This window comes from Lissotriton helveticus, chromosome 1_2 (assembly GCF_964261635.1).
Source record: "Lissotriton helveticus chromosome 1_2, aLisHel1.1, whole genome shotgun sequence".
NCBI lineage: Eukaryota > Metazoa > Chordata > Amphibia > Caudata > Salamandridae > Lissotriton > Lissotriton helveticus.
The window spans coordinates 310,217,900-310,234,633 of NC_136058.1; the positions used below are offsets into that span (position 1 = coordinate 310,217,900).

The 16,734-nt window shown below is 45.3% G+C and overlaps 1 protein-coding gene across 1 annotated transcript in view; it reads right to left on the bottom strand.

The window, feature by feature from the left end:
- LOC144802321 (HORMA domain-containing protein 1-like) overlaps positions 1-16,734 on the bottom strand; it is a 1,664,778-nt gene that overhangs the window by 178,163 nt on the left and 1,469,881 nt on the right. Inside the window, exon 14 of the mRNA XM_078671804.1 lies at positions 3,079-3,159. Within this exon, the coding sequence (XP_078527930.1) occupies positions 3,079-3,159 (81 nt within the window). The remainder of the gene's footprint in view (positions 1-3,078; positions 3,160-16,734) is intronic.

The following is a 16,734-nucleotide window of genomic DNA, read 5'->3' on the forward strand; positions in this document are numbered from 1 at the left end:
GGTACAGTTGGGGGTATTAGGGGTTCACTAAGCAGGCTAGTTGTTACGCTACTGGATCGGGGGTAAAAAAAGGTAAGGTCTACAATTCCAATACCTCCCTTATTTATTCCCCATCCCTGCCTAGTTATCCATCCCGCCACCCTGGGGTCTTGAAAATTGACCACTATACAGTCTCCACCCAAAGTTTTTGCTGTGTATCCCATCCAATCTATTCTCCTTACCCCTATAATTAGCCCGTCTATATCACCAGGGAGAGGGCGATTATCCTTTAACCAGTGCATGGTCTTATTCTTAAGTGTCTGGAAAGTTTCTCTCTGTCCTGGCGCTAATGGTGGTACATTTATAAGGACTGCAACATAGGGGAAGGAATCAGGAGTGAGATTAATCGGGGGTTTCCTGTAAGTAGGCTTTACTAAGGGAGGCGGGATAGATATAGAAAATTGGGGGACTAATTGGGAGGAGAGTCTCAACGCCTCTTGATTATTATTTTGTTGAATTGGTACTAAATTCTTATCCACCACAGGGCGGGCATTAGCCCTACTCCCTCCCACCTGAGTGTTTGGGGCAACTTGCATGCTAGCGGTTGCTTCTGCAGTTGGCAGTGCTTTGTCCACACTCATAGTAATTGGGGAATTTAGTACCTGCTGTGTTGAGGACTGTATATGGTGCATTATAGTCGGCTGAGTCGGAACAGAGCCGACTTTAGATTTGTCCGATTTTTCTGAGGGTTTTGTTACTACTGCAGCCAAAGATTTACCTTGCTTTGGGGGTAAAGGAGAGTTATTTTGGGGCCTTCTTCCCTTATCCTGATTAACAGGGTTATTAGAAACCCGTGGATTTATCCTTGCATCCACCCCAACATTCGCTTTAATCAGCGATTTTGTAGAATAGAAATTGTCTAGTGTAGACTGTTCAAAATGGTTAAGCCTTTCAGAAAGCTTAGTAATTCTATCCTCTATAGGGTTAAGCAAGGATCTTAATAGTTTTTCTAACTCAGGGAGCACATTTACAAATGAGAACACATTTTCATTGTTATGTACAGTGGAGGCAGTACCAGAGATGACTTCGATATCCTGGCTATCTAAGAGGACAGGATCGGTATGCACAACATTTTCTAAACTCTCTGTTTCTTTAATAACAACCTCTCCAGTGTTCATAATTTCGATTTTTTTTTAATAAAAAGTACTTAGATACATACAATTTTATGTTGTGATTATAATATCTTATATGGGGCTATATATATAGTTTGAAATTGGTCTAAACAAAAGGTGTTTTGGAAAGTAAAGGCGAATATATGAGTTGGAACACACAGAAAGGAATTTATTTGTTTGATTGTGTTAATTGCCTGCAATTACTTATTGTTTTCTCTGAAAATAAAGGGCTATCTTGGAACATTATATGAGTGTATGTTTTCTATTGAGTATTTATATGAAAAATTATTTTCTTAGTGAGAAATCCAAGTCATCTTGGCGTATTCGCCTATTTGAGATATAAATGGCTGCATGTTTTATATATGCATTCATGTAAATATATATGTTTTTGGAGGTACTCCCTACTTTGTTGCTCATACATACACATATATATGTATTTTTGTATATGCTCCGGGGTCCCGCACATGGGCGGGGATTATTCAGTGCTTATGACTATTGATGAATATCCCCTGGAAGAGAAACAACTGATCATCTCTCAAAATGACTGTGTAATACAGTGATGTTGGCATAGGTTCTAGTAGTATGGATAGCTCCCTGCCTTCAACAGCCATTCGTCATGGTAGGGGAAAACTGGAATCTCCACCCTATGAAAGTTTGCTGCGATCATCGCCATCACTTTCAAGAACACCAGAGGGGCACTGGTGAGAACAAAGGGGAGCATGGCAAGATAAAATTGAGTCTGGCCCACCTTCAACTGCACCTTGAACTGAATGAAGCATTTGTGGCACTGCAGGACGGGTACATGAAAGTAGGCATCTTTGCAGGTCCAAAGTCATCATCCAGTCACCTGGATGCAGGGCAGACAGAACTTGGGCCAGTGTGCGCATCTTAAGTTTGTGCTTTGAAGGCATTGAGAGGGCAGATACCTAAAATAGGAGGACAGAAACTTCCAATTCCTATTTCCCAGGCAGGAACCTCTCTTTGGCTCATTTGGCCAAAAGAGGATGCTTTCTTGGAGCAAGATATACAACTTCTTCTACAAGAGATGCTTGTGATGTGTGTGGGTAGTGCAACAGGTTGAAAAGGCAGGGCACGGCCTCGTTGAACAATCTGGAGGACCTATCAGTTGGATGTTCTCTTTTGCCACTCCAGGAGAAAATATCTGATTCTGCAGGATGGTTGTGTGCCACTAAGGGAAACTTTAAACGGCTTGGAAGTGAATACTGGAGGTGCAGAGGACTAGGAAGAATGTTGTTCATGGTGGCTGCACCGTTATCTGCTTGATACACGCCTCACCCTTTAAGGACTAAGGGGCCTGTTACAGGGGTAGTGGTCCTTGAGTGGGCAGTACGCCACCCCTCTGAAGTAGCATCAAAAGGGACAAAACTGTTCGAGATACTGTCTTGCAGGGGTAGAAAGACCTAGGGAATGCTCTGTGGCCCGTCTTTCTTTAAAATGTTCCAATGTTGAATTGGATTTCTTACCAGGTGAGACCCAACAAAACACAAGTCAGGTCCCAAAGCAGTAAGCACAGCAAAGAGATGGCAGCGGAAGCACAACTGCTTCCACTGCAGAGATCACAAATGACACAACAAAAGTGAGAACAGCAAGGACCACAGCTGTCACCATGGGAAGGGTAACAGCAGCATTTCTGACATTCATCGTTTTAGCGTTGGATGTACAACCATTGCTGGCAGCTACTAGCTTAAGCACAAAGGAAATTCATATAATTAGTTTGTGCCCCCTGTGTCTCAAGTATACCCTTACAGGTTATCCTTCAGCTAAAGGACAAAACAAATCATTAACATAGGTTATACAGCAAGGCTAAGCTGATGAACATATTTGATCACTAAATGTGTACTTGCATACTTTTCACTGAAATCTGCTAAAATGTTCTTTTCAATATCGATATTATTTTGGAACGTACCTTCTTTCCAGTAGCAGCCTGGCTTCTAGTCGCATTCTTTGCACCATTTGGTTCATTTGGTACTTCATCCACCACTTTCACCTACAGAAAACCATTCAAAACAATTCAAGTGCCGAAACCATACAGATCACGTTATGCATGTACAGAGGCAACCATATTTATTTTATTTATTTATAAAGTTGTATATAGCGCGAATGTGACTCACGAGGGTATCAGAGCGCTTTACAATAAAATAACATAAATGGTTGAGGTGGTATACACACATTCAAATTTGTCAATTTGTAAAATAGAAATATAAAATATAGGCATAACAAACATAGAGGACCGAGATTCTGTAGAACGTTGTACAATAGACAGTTAATGAACGTTAGGAGATTGTGCTAGCAAACATACATACTATAACTTCTAACAATACAAAATTGATATATAAAATGTATAGATGACCAGGAGGACCCACAGCCAACTAAGCATTAGACAGCATACAATTATAGGGCAGAAAGGGCTGTGATATAAGTCTTACATACGGTAGACTATACCAATACATCTGAGATAGGTAGTGGTGATAGGATCTTAAAGATGACTCAGTGACCTCCTATAATTAAAAAACTTAGGAGATGAATTTGTTCATTAGTAGTCTTTTTACTTCCTCTTTGAATGCAGTAAAATAAGCACGCACTAGTGGAGGTAAATAGTTCCAAATCTTTGGTGCAATCCCTGAGAAAGCTCTACAGCCTGTTCTCTTCTTATGGAAGGATTGAGGTTTCAGAAGGAAAGTGCTTGCACTTCGTAGTTGTCTGCATCCTCCAGACTTTTCAAGCTTTAGCACCAAGTAACTGGGTGTATTGTTGTGAATTGCTTGTGTATCATTAACACTTCGCTAAACAATTTCGCCGGGGCCTCATGTACAAAAGTGTTTTTGCTTTCGCAAACCCTCTGATTCGGTAAATAAGATGGTTTGCGAACGCTAAAACACTTTTTGAAATGTACTAATCCCATTTCAAGATTTGGAAAATAATCCAGAAGGAATTCCAGAAACTCATTGTCACATATATTTGATAAGGCACATTTTATCCACTTACCTACAGTAGTGGTGACAGTTTTCTTCCTTTGTTAGTTTCCGCATAACTTACTAATAAAGAACTACTCAACTGAAAAGATTCAGGGCCAGATGTAAGATGTTTTTTGTGGTCGCAAACAGGAAATCAGTGCATTTGCAACTGCAAAAAAGGGTGGTGATATGTACAAACGCTATTTTACCAGTCGGTGACTCGCAAAATAGTATTTTTGAGTCGCTCCTAGGAAGGGGCGTGCCAAGGGTGTCCCTTCCTAATAGCGAGTCAGAATGGTAGGTGCCATTGTTTTGCAAAACTCTCGCAGTTTATCACCTACTTCACGGAGGTGGAAAGCCACTCGCAAACGGCAAGAGGTCCCAAGGTGACCCCTTCCCCTTTGTGAGTGGATGCTAAAATATTTTTTAAGAGCAGGCAGTGGTCCCACTGACCATTGCCTACTCTTGAAAAATGAAACAGAAACGTTTCATTTTTCTTTTTTAAATGCATCCTATTTTCCTTTAAGCAAAATGTGCTGCATTTAAGAAAGAAAAACCTGCTTTATTGAAAAAGCAGTCGCAGATATGGTGGTCTGCTGACCCCAGAAGCCCACTATCACTGTGAGTGCTGGCCATTCCCAATGGGTCACAAACTGCGACCTGCCTCATGAATATTGATGAGGCAGGCCATTTGCAACCCCATTAGGAATCGCAAACAGTGTCTGAGACACTGTTGCACATTCCATTTTGAAAGTCGTGAATTGCGAGTCGCAAAATGGAAGGGTCATGCATCTTTCCCTCAGTCCTTTGCAGATAAATAAAAACTGATCTTTTGACATCCAAAACTTTATTTCTATTCGTCATCAGAGGAGAGTTATAAGAGAAAACAGAAGATTGATTTGTTGTTGTAAATCAAACTTTATATTTACTTTTGGAATGAATTCAGGACCAGTTTGTACAATTATCGTCTGGCAAAATTTTAAAATATGGCAGATCTTCACATAAGGCGCCTATTTCTCACAAACGTTTGTGACACTGTTAGCCAAAGCATTTAGCAGAGTAAACCAGAGTTTGACTTCGTAAACAAAATGGGGAAATCAGTAAGACTTTCTCTGTACATTCTTCACTACACTGGGAAGAACATGAACAAGAGGAAACGCATACAGAAGGCCTCGAGGCCACATAACAGTTACAGCAAAACACACAAGATGATAGATGGAATGTTGCACGTTGGCAAAACTTTCACCCCCTGTCACAGATATGGGTTTAATCCATCGTTATTTTGCACCCCACTCCACCCCAGTTCAGACATGGCCATATGCAAATCAGTCTTGACCCTGTGACTCATGGGAACAGTCCAGCCCGAACTTCCACGCCATGTCTTCCCTGGACCAGAATCAAGCATCCTAGGACCGGTTTCTGGCTATCAGCCGTCATCAGCCAGGATACCTTGACCCCAGTGGCATAGTGAGCAAGGGACCCACGTCTGGGCATTCCCTTCCCACATAGGGCGAACAGCAAAACACACAAGATGATGGACGGAATGTTGCTAGCCTGGCTGATGATGGCTGATTAGCCAGAAACCGGTCCCAGGATGCTTGTTTCAGGTCCAGGGAAGACATGGCTTGGCAGTTCGGGTTGAACTGTTCCCATGAGACACAGGGTCAAACTGATTTGCATATGGCCATGTCTAAACTGGGGTGGCGGAGTGAGCTAAAGAAGGATGATGGATTAAGCCCAGATAAGTTGACTGGGGGTGAGTGCTTGCATTGTTCAACACTCCGTCTATCATCCCCTTTGGTTTTACAAAACAGATACAGCATTCACTTTCCAAGCTCTTTCACACCTGTTCGCCATGCAAAAGAAAGGCAGCAAAAACATCGAATTATGGCATTCTGATTCTGCTAGTTATTATTTGAAACATGTTCGAATGTAGATGTTGAGATATACATGAAGGGAATGTTCCACTCAGATTATCTACTTTTTTCTCACCCCACTGTTCCTGATGCAAATTATTGTTTGAAACATGTTCAGCTGAAGATGGATGGATATGGAAGTAGGCAAGGTTATACTCAGATGATCCACTACTTTATGAGACCCCACTGCATGAGTTGCTGTGAGATAAACTAAATGTTCCTCTGCCCAAATTCCAATAGGGCTGCCATCTTTGGACATTTTGTTACCATTGTCTTGATACATAGCTTTTTGCGACTTGATTTTACGTTTAGCCAATCAGTGCTTTCTTTGGAATTTTTGGAAGAAACTCTACAGGGCTTGAAAAACTGCAAATAGTTTTCTACAGCTGACTGATTCACTTATGGCTGGGACCAATTCCACTGAATTCTGAGGATTCCGATGTCCAATTACACTGGCGTCCGTAGTAATAACTTTTGGGATTGTTGGGTCTATTGACACACTTTGACATTCTTGTTCGAACTGGTGCTATATTGGAATGTGATCCTCCATGGACTGATTATACGGATTCCAATATTTTAACAGGTTTTGAACCTGCATTTTTAGATGTGGCTTCACTCATTTCAGAACTGCTGAAGCAGCAGCTGTGTGTCGTTGAACTATCAAAATTGCTTTGGCAAAGTGTTTCCATAGAAGAAAACGAATCTCGCCTTGCAGATTTTGGATTCTCTTCCTTGGAGGGAATTCTCTTCAAGTGTCCATTTGAAATAGCACTCTTGTTAACATTCCGATTTTGTCATGTTCAGGATATATTCGAACTTTTCTGGCATACCAAGGATGTGTGTTCTTTTGCTCTTAAAAGAGATGGGGCGGAAATCAATAAGCAATCAAGATAAGGGAAAACTTAGGGGCATATTACCAAGGATGGCGATAGGCAATTATCGCCGGTTTAGTGGCCGTTTTCGCCCGCTAAGCGGCGATAATTCTATTGCTCTATTAGCAAGCTGTCTCTAACTAATGTTAGCGACAGCTTTTAAGCGATAGCGAGCGGTTTGGGGCCCGCTTTGCATGTCAGCGATATTTATCGCTAATGACATGCAAAGTGGGCTTACCCAACCTGTTAGCGACTGAAAGCAGTTGCTATCGCCTATTAGCAAGGCAGGCGTAGCGATGGAAATATTCCCGCTATCGCCAAAAACCAACGCCTGCTCAGACCAGTTCTTAGCCACGTTATCCAATGGGAGGTGGATAACATGGCTAAGAGCATTTCGTCGCTAATGCGTGAATATCGCTGTATTCTCAGCGATATTCACGCATTTCACCGCTATCGCTGGATATTTTAGCTCAATGGAGAAAAACGTTGCTAATAGCATGTTTTCTCCGCTAACATATCCAGCGATAGGAAGCGATAAAAAAATCGTCGCTAAGCCTATTTAGTGATAATTATCGCTACTTGTGGGTAATATGCCCCCAAGTGAGCTGGAGATATCTATGGAAAGGTATTCACAGGAGGAGAGCTTAGCTGAGGGGGACAGATTTGCTGTAAGAGAGTTGCAGAAGATGCAGGCAATACCACCTCCCAGTTTCTTAACTCGGTCAAGCCTGATAATGTTGTGACTAGGAGGGACTAATAGGTCAAGGATAGGGCCGGGGAGTCGTTGAGCCACGTTTCTGTAAGTATAAGGAGGTCCAGATCTTGGGCAAGGATGAGATCGGAAAGGTCTGTTTACTTCTTATAGGAGCGTGCATTACAAGAACACTGATTGGTGAGGACGGGGTCACTCAAAATAATGAAAGCCTGGTATCACTAATCCAGAAATCTTCTTGAAAGCGCACTGTGTACCCTTGGGCACATTTATATTTGCAATTGTATATAGGGTGAATTCGACCTAAAGGTACTGGAATGGAACTCTGTACGTGAGCATGAGTTGCAATACACAATGACATTCATTTTGAAGACGCACATGGAGATTAAGTGTTTTGCCTAGAATCACAGGATGTTGAGCTAAAGCCGAGACTCGAACCTGGTATTTTTAAAGTAGGCAGCTCTGAGCGTCATGCCACACCGCTCATGCCCTTTTCCTTTGGTGGCTAGGCTTCCGATCAAATACGCCAATGGCGTTTTCAGGTCTCCAAACACAAGAGTCCATCTGCTGCTCCAACCTAATGGCCTGAGAACGGTATGGCATACATTCTGTACATCCTTTCCATGCACCCCTCCGGTTTAGGGCTTGGTACACCCTAAGCAACACTCACGATGAATGAATTGGTTGGGTTGGTAGGGAGTCCTATAAGGTGTGTGGATGGAAGAATTCGCTCCTTTCTACACATCCACACGTAAGCTACTCCCCAAGAGAGCCATGACATAGGGTCCCCATATAGAACTTCCGTAACCCCATCTGCTTTCCTTCATGTAGCTTCAAACCATCAGAGACCTCAAGGAGGTGGAACATTACACTACAGGAACAAGGGGCCGAGTGTTTTTATGGGGAAGAGAAAGACTGGCACCACTGAATCCTTACTACCGCCCACCGGTAAAAGTTGCTGTGTCGCTTGCCTGTTTCTATAATGGAAACATTACAGGAAACAGGGCTCGAGTCGGGGTGCCACGCGGGTGGTTGGTGTACCCCCACTTATTTTACCGGGTGGACGCCGTCCCCCCCGTTCAAAAGTGCCATGAAGTATTCAAAAAGTATGCAGCGCTTTTACTTTCAGGGTACTGCAATAACAACCAAGTGTTCCATTTACCTTGTGTACTTGACTTGATGTCTGCCACCATATTGCGATGCGAAGTTGCTAGCCGCCAGGTTATATCAGGTGCCAAGTGCAGCGGAACTCCCTGTAATAACAGGGGACTGCTTTCGTGACGTCACTTCCTGTCATGACGTCACTTCCTATGACACCACCTAACTTGGGCGCCCCCCCACTTCTTTTTTAGGACTTGTGCCATGACAGGAAAGGACTTGAATTAGGGGCGTTTTTTTCTGGGAGATGAGGTGCATAAAATACTGTCTTAGCAACGTACTGACAAGCGTGTGCTTGGCACCCAGGCCCCAAGTATCCAATAAGAATACCTATATTCTGGCTGGTTTATTTTCTTTCTAATACGAGCCACACAGAATGCCCTACCCATCCTAGCACGCTCCAACCCTTGGAGGCCTTCGCTCTCCAGGTTGCCCCACCCCCTTATGAGTTCTGTCGTTGCTTTTCTTGTTTATGCTCTGCATCTCCTTCTATTGTATTTTACTGTTACCCAACGGGCAGGCTTCAACCACAGTCAATAAGCAGGGAAGAGGTACCCACATTAATCCACGTATTACCTTAATTCCTAGGCACCTCCTAGCTTGTCATGGTGCATTAAAGCGACCTGAGGCTGCCTGAAGGGCAACTGGAATAGCTGTCACTATACTAAATGTAGATTCCCACTTGCTCTTCGAGTCAATTAGGACCTGAGCGCTAAAAACTTCTACAGTGTATATGGAATGCTCACTTCAATCAAACAAGTGTACACTAATTCTTTACCAACCCACTAATGAGTAATGCTGCCGCTCCCTAGGCAGTTTACCTGCCATGACCGTGCCCAGGGGCGGGTTTCCGTGCCTTTCTGCCTTTGCTGCACTCCGTTGTGTATACAAGATAAAGGTACACACGTAGCCAAGCCACTTCAAACACGATCACAACAAACATTGTCCCAGGCTGCTTTGAAAGTGAAAGCACGGATGGCTCACTGCTTGTCGTGCCTGCAGGACCAGAAACTCATTAAAAAAATAGTGCTTACAGACAAAAATCAACTTACCATGTCGTAACCGAAGTAAAGGGGCCAGTAGCCATTGGAGGTTACAAAGAAGACAAGGTCTTACTAAGGAGGAACTAAAAAGCCAATTACTGAATCAGCCAGCATTTATGAAGAAAAAAGACACAAGGCAATGAAAAATATGGGAGGAGCGTGGGCGGGGCTCCTCTTCTATACCCTACTACAGCAGATCGCCAGAGCAGCGCTTGCACGCTGGCTCAGACCCGACCTAAAAAGGGAAGAGATTATTTTCACAGTCAACAGTATCGACGCATGCAGGACAAGATGGTGGCTGCTGCTTGGGGGAAAAAGAGGGCAAGTGCACCACCTTGGCGGCCTCTACCTCGTCTTCAGGGGGCCTGTCATGTCACATTACTGAGATCACCTCTTTTTGTCTTTCCTACTGGGATGCTGTCCCTGCAGAGAATGGAGCAGTGGAGCGGCACAGGGCTGCAGAAAGAAAAGCTGTGAGTGCATAGCTCTAAGGACAGTGCAAGGGCCTAACAGGATAAGCAACCCTCATGCCTATGCATAGACAATTAAAAGACAGCGGGCTGAAGTGAAGGGAATGGTGATCTCAGAGATATCAGGACAACTATAGCAATATCCGATTACTGGCACATCTGTGTCTGACTCACTCCTTCACAACTTCCATGAACTACCACCAAGAACAATGCATCATACCTCAGCATAAACTCTTGGATCTTTGACTCTACGAAAATTAACATTTCTGAGATGGGAGTGCCACATTTGAACAGCTGTTAATGGCCACAGGTCACCTTTTAGCGTAATAAACCCAACTGTAAGGCAAGGTAGAGAAATGTCTAGCCAATAGAGCTACATGCAAAAGGTGCCTAAAATACATGCCCTGTCCTTACAACACTGAAACAACTCTAAGCCCTTTGGAACTTCCTGTTGCATATGCTGCCAATAAACAGTTAAAAAAATATACTATCAGAACCCACAATTCCATCAGGCGCTGCACCATCCACCCAAACCATGGTTTTTACTGAGGAGGATATGCTAACTTCTCTGCACACTTTCAAAAACAAGATCAGGGGGAAGGGAAGCTCAGGGAAGCACTTAATGGAGATATGCAAAGGAGCATTGCATATTTAAAAGCTTCAGTGGCAAGCTAGCTACCCTCAGACCAGATGCTGAACCAGGTATTGGAGCAAGATTCAAAAACTGAAGACCTGCAGGAGAGCAATAGCATGCTACAGGTGGCGTTATCCACTGTGAGAAGCTGGCCTGATATATGATGCTCACTAGTTCTAGTGATCACCTTGTATCAGTCCAAACAACCCTTATGGTAATTGGTTGTAAGTCAACCTTATAGACCAGCTATCCTAATGGTAGCATGGACAGAGCAGTCTTAGGCTAAACTCTTTTGGCATGTGAAGCCAGCTGTTTTACCACATTTACCACATATAACCCCCTTCAATACCAGATGAAAGGACACCACACAGGTTGTTATGAAAATAAACAATATATTTATTACTAACAAACACCTCTGAACACTTTATGAGATCAGAGGGCTAAGCACATAACAATACTCTTCAGAAAAATACAATAAGTCGCACAGATTACAATGGTGCCCTAGGGGCAGGACAAACCATATACTAAGTAAATGGGTTAAGTAGAATGATAGAAGAAATGAGGATGCCCAGAGGCTGTAGAATCGCTGGGGCTACACTACCCTAACCTTAGGTAAGGAGCAGGAGGCCCACGGGACGCGTGTGCAGTGTTAGAACACACACACGGGTTTCAATGCAAAGTCAATGGGCATGAACAAATTATGAAATAGGTAAGTAAGGACAGTTCCGACTGGTTGAGACCGAAACTACAGGATACCTGGACACTAGGAGAGTCAATCTACCTATGAGCACCGAAATGCTCTTGTTACCTCACCCACGGGCTGCGGGTGCATAGGTGTGAAAGTGTGTCGGGTTTCCGCGTTGAAGTCAATGGGGCCTTGGAGAAAGATGCTGCAGGCGACCAGGAGGCAGGTGTCCAGAGTGATCCAAGGGTGGATCGAAGATGATGGAGACCTGAAAGCAGAGGGGACAGTGTTCAAAGTCACTAGCCAGTGATCTGTGTGGAACCAGGAAGGAACCAGATGCTGTCGTCGCGATCAGGGGAAGAGGTGACGCTTGTCTCTGCAGCCACGTGGACCAGGAGGTGTCTTCGACGACCAGGATGGAGGCACGAGCTGTCCCACGCAGGCTCTCGCTGTCGGCGGTGTCTGTTCCGGGATCGGAGTCAACAGGCCTTGGCAAAAGGAACCCACGCGGTGGACGAAGATGGCGTCTGGTGCGGACCAGGAGGGTCCGGGGCACTTCTCTTTTGGAAGGAAGCAAGGGCCAGTCTGGAGCAACCAGACCAGCGGTGTAGATTTCAAGGTTCGTCGTCTAGGAGGCCACAAGCCAGCCGGCAAGTGACCAGACAACGCGTCGAGCAGCAACCAGGCAGAAGGGCCCCACACAGATCTCGTGGAGGCTGGAGGGCTGGTCTTCGGTGCAGGAGCTGCTCTGGGCTGGGGCTTCTCAATCCCCAAAGCACTCACTCGAGGGTACCTCAGGGGTCGTGCTGGAAGCGAAGTGCAGTTCTTCAAAGATGGCCGGTCCCACGTGTCTCGTCGCACCCACAAGTCTCAGCTGTGCTGCAGATGTGGGTAGAGGTCGGAGAGCTCTGGGGTCTGGTTCCGGCAGGAAGGACGACAAAGTGAACCGCTAGGACGCTTGATGGTACCTGCAGTTGCAGGGTGGTCACTCCTTGACCTCAAGGGAGATTTCTTCAGTCTTCTGTGGAGCAGAACATCGAAGTCCAGAGTTTCTACTTGTAAAGTTGTTCAGGATAATCTAATCTGGAATGGGACCAGCTCCTACCTTTATTCTGCTAAAGGGGGCTGTACTAGTGACTTAGGGCCAGATGTAGGTCGGTCGGTAACGGCCGAAAATCGGTATTTTCGGCCGTTACCGACCGGTATTTCAGAAATGGTATGTAGGGGCATTATTTTACAGAATCGGTAAATTTACTGAATCGGTAAATTTACCGATTCTGTAAAATACCGAATCGGTATTTTTACCGATTCGGTAAATCTGAGATGTAGGTGGGACTCATCTGAGTCCCACAAGCCTTACCGAATCGGTATTTTACCATCAAATCCAATTTGATGGTAAAATACCGATTCCGGTGTGCATGCACATGTGTGCATGCACACCTATGCCATATGACAGGCAGACCTGCCCTTAGGGCATGTATGCCTGCCACATGGCACCCGAGCCTGTTTTGGGGGGCCAGAGGGTGTCAAAGTGACACCCCCTGCACCCTTGTGAAAATCGGTATTTACCGATTCGGTAAATACTGAATCGGTAATGCCCATTCATTCCTATGGGCTTCAAAGCCCATAGGAATGAATGGGCATTACCGATTCGGTATTTACCGAATCGGTAAATACCGATTTGTTCCGATTCGGTATTCCAGCACATCTGGAATACCTACATCTCCACCCCTCTGATTTACCGATTCTTAATTACCGAATCTGTAAAATTCGGTAATTAAGAATCGGTAAATCAATTCTACCTACATCTGGCCCCAGGTCCCTCCCATGGGTGGGACCAGGAAGGGGGGTAGTTACACCCCCTATCCTTTGTCCGGTTTCGCGCCAGAGCTGGGGCTGGAGTGCCCCAGCAACTGGTTTGAACCAGGGTATGCACAGGGACACCATGTGTGCCCCAGGCATGTCTCATTCCTTTCAGCCCTGCCTATCTGGATACACAAAGTCCTGTCTGGGGTGGTGCTAGCACCTCCCCAGGCAGGAAACCCTTTGTTCAGGCCTCCGTTGCTGGAAGGACTCCCAGCAGCAGGAGGTCAGACTCGTGTCTGTGGTGGCAGCATCCATTTTGTGATGCTAAGGCTCTGGTTAACTTTAACCGGAGTTCTAATTACATACATGTCTTATCCCTCTAGAAGGGTGGAATGCTACCCCCGTCACCAGAACTGGCGAGGGGGTAGTATTCCAAAGCGTATGACACCTTACACGACATGTTTTGATAATGCTATGCCAAAGTTAGCCCTAACCGCGAGGATTATAATGCACTTAAGAGTATATGGTATAGCGTTATCATAGAACAGCTATAAGGACATGGTTCCGAAAGCTGCATACAGGCTCAGCTCATGCTAGTGCACCATCTCACATAATTCCAAGCACTCTGCCTTCAGGATTGATAAGGCCTGAAATAGGAGTGACTTATAGGAGTATATGTGTATTTTGGGGTTAGATATAGGTATACTATATCTACAGCAAAGGGTGATTACACCACCCTGCCCCAGCTGTGTTACCAGCCAGTTGTGTCTGTTTAGATGGCCAGCCAGGGGTGGCATAATACATGCTGCAGCCCCTGGTAGGCCTTGGGTGCACTTATGCCCTGGGTACCTATGGTACTCTGTACAAGGACTTATAAGAGTGACCCAGTAGCAATTGGTAAATGCACCTAAAGTACATGTGTGTCAATTGAGAGAGAGAACAGCTAGGCTGTGGGTCTGATTAGCAGGCCTACAGCCAGGGAAAGTGGTAAACCAGTGAAGCAAAAAGCAAAAATCTGGGGTGGCCATAGGATTGCAGACCCTACTCTCCTACATAACCCCCCCCCAAACTTAGGGACATTAAACTAACCTTGACCAGGTGAGTCTTCCTGTTCTATGTGGAAATACCTGGAGAGCCCATCTGCATTGCCATGGTCAGTACCAGGTCTGTGTTCCACTGTAAAGTCCAGCACCTGTAGGGAAATGGACCACCTAAGAAGTTTGGGGTTTTCACCCTTCATTTGATTTAGCCACAAGAGGGGTTTATGGTCTGCCTGAATCTTGAAGTGAGTTCCAAACAAGTATGGCCTCAACTTCTTCAGGGCCCAGACCTCAGCAAAGGCCTCCCTCTCAATAGCTGACCAACGTTTCTCTCTAGGGGTCAGCCTTCTACTTATAAAAGCAACGGGCTGGTCATGACCATCAATATTCAGCTGAGATAGAACAGCTCCCACACCCAACTCAGAAGCATCTGTTTGGACAATGAAGGTTTTGGAGTAGTCTGAACTCTTGAGAATAGGTGCAGTACACATGGCCTGCTTCAGGTCATCGAATGCCTTTTGACAGCTAGCTGTCCACTGAACTTTCTTTGGCATTTTCTTGCTTGTCAGGTCATTGAGGGGTGTCACAATGGACCCATAATTTCTGACACATTTCCTATAGTAACCAGACAGGCCCAAGAAAGCTCTGACCTGTGTCTGGGTGGTTGGAGGAGCCCAGTCCTTTATGGCCTGTATCTTGCTCTCCAATGGTTGAACCTGGCCTCCACCCACAAGGTGGCCCAGGTACACAACCTGACTCTGCCCTATGTGGCACTTGGTAGCCTTGATAGTGAGGCCTGCCTTCTGCAGGGCCTCCAAAACTTTCCTCAGGTGGATCAGGTGATCCTCCTAGGTGGAGCTGAAGACAGCAATATCATCTAGATATGCTGCACAAAAGTCATCCAACCCAGGGAGAAGTTGGTTCACCAACCTTTGAAAAGTGGCAGGTGCATTTTTCAAACCAAAGGGCATTACCACAAATTGGTAATTACCTCCTGGGGCAGAAAATTGTGTTTTGGCCTTGGCCTCCTCAGCTAACCTGCTTTGCCAATAACCAGCTGTCAGGTCAAATGTACTCAAGAATTTGGCAGAAGCCAATTAATCTATGAGTTCATCTGCCCTAGGTATTGGATGGGCATCTGTTTTAGTAACAGCATTGAGACGCCTGTAGTCTACGCAAAACCTCATCTCTCTCTTACCATCCTGGGTGTGAGGCTTTGGCACTAGAACTACAGGACTAGCCCAATGGCTTTCTGAGGGTTCAATGACTCCCAATTCCAACATCTTCTGTACTTCTTTCTTTATGCAGTCTCTGACGTGGTCAGGTTGCCTGTAGATTTTACTCTTCACAGGCAGACTGTCACCAGTGTCCACCTCATGGGTGCACCAGTTTGTCTTACTGGGTGTCAGTGAGAACATATGTCTGAAAGATCGAAGAACTTGTTTGCAATCCTCTGTTGATGTTCAGAGAGGCTGTCAGAAAAGACCACACCATCTACTGACCCATCATCAGGGTTCTGAGTGAGCAGGTCTGGGAGAGGGTCACTCTCTTCCTCCTATCCCTCATCTTTGGCCATGAGCAAGACCATGTCCGCCCTGTCAACATATGCCTTGAGCCTGTTAACATGAATCACCCTGTGGAGGCTCCTGGGAGTTCCAAGGTCCACCAGGTAGGTGACCTCTCCCTTTTGCTCAATGATGGTGTGGGGTCCAGACCATTTGTCTTGGAGAGCTGCTGGGGCCACTGGCTCCAACACCCACATTTTCTGTCCTGGCTGGTAAACAGTTAGGACAGCCTTTTGGTCATGCCAAGCCTTTTGAAGTTCTTGGCTGGCCTCAAGTATTTTGGTTGTCTTCTCCATGTACTCTGCCATCCTGGAGCGGAGACCAAGTACATAGTCCACTATGTCAAGCTTAGGCTTTTTGAGAGGTAACTCCCATCCTTTCTTCACAAGACATAGGGGTCCTCTTACAGGATGCCCAAACAGACGCTCAAAAGGGCTGTAGCCAACCCCCTTCTGTGGGACCTCTCTGTAAGCAAACAGGAGGCAGGGTAAATGGATGTCCCATCTTCGCCTAAGCTTTTCAGGTAACCCTTTTATCATCCCTTTTAGGGTCTTGTTGAATCTCTCCACAAGCCCATTGCACTGTGGGTGATAGGGTGTGGTAAATGTGTAATTTACACCACACTCCTTCCACATTGCAGTCAAGTATCCTGACATGAAGTTTGCACCTCCTTAGGAAACTCCACTCTGGAGAAAACTCCAAGTAGG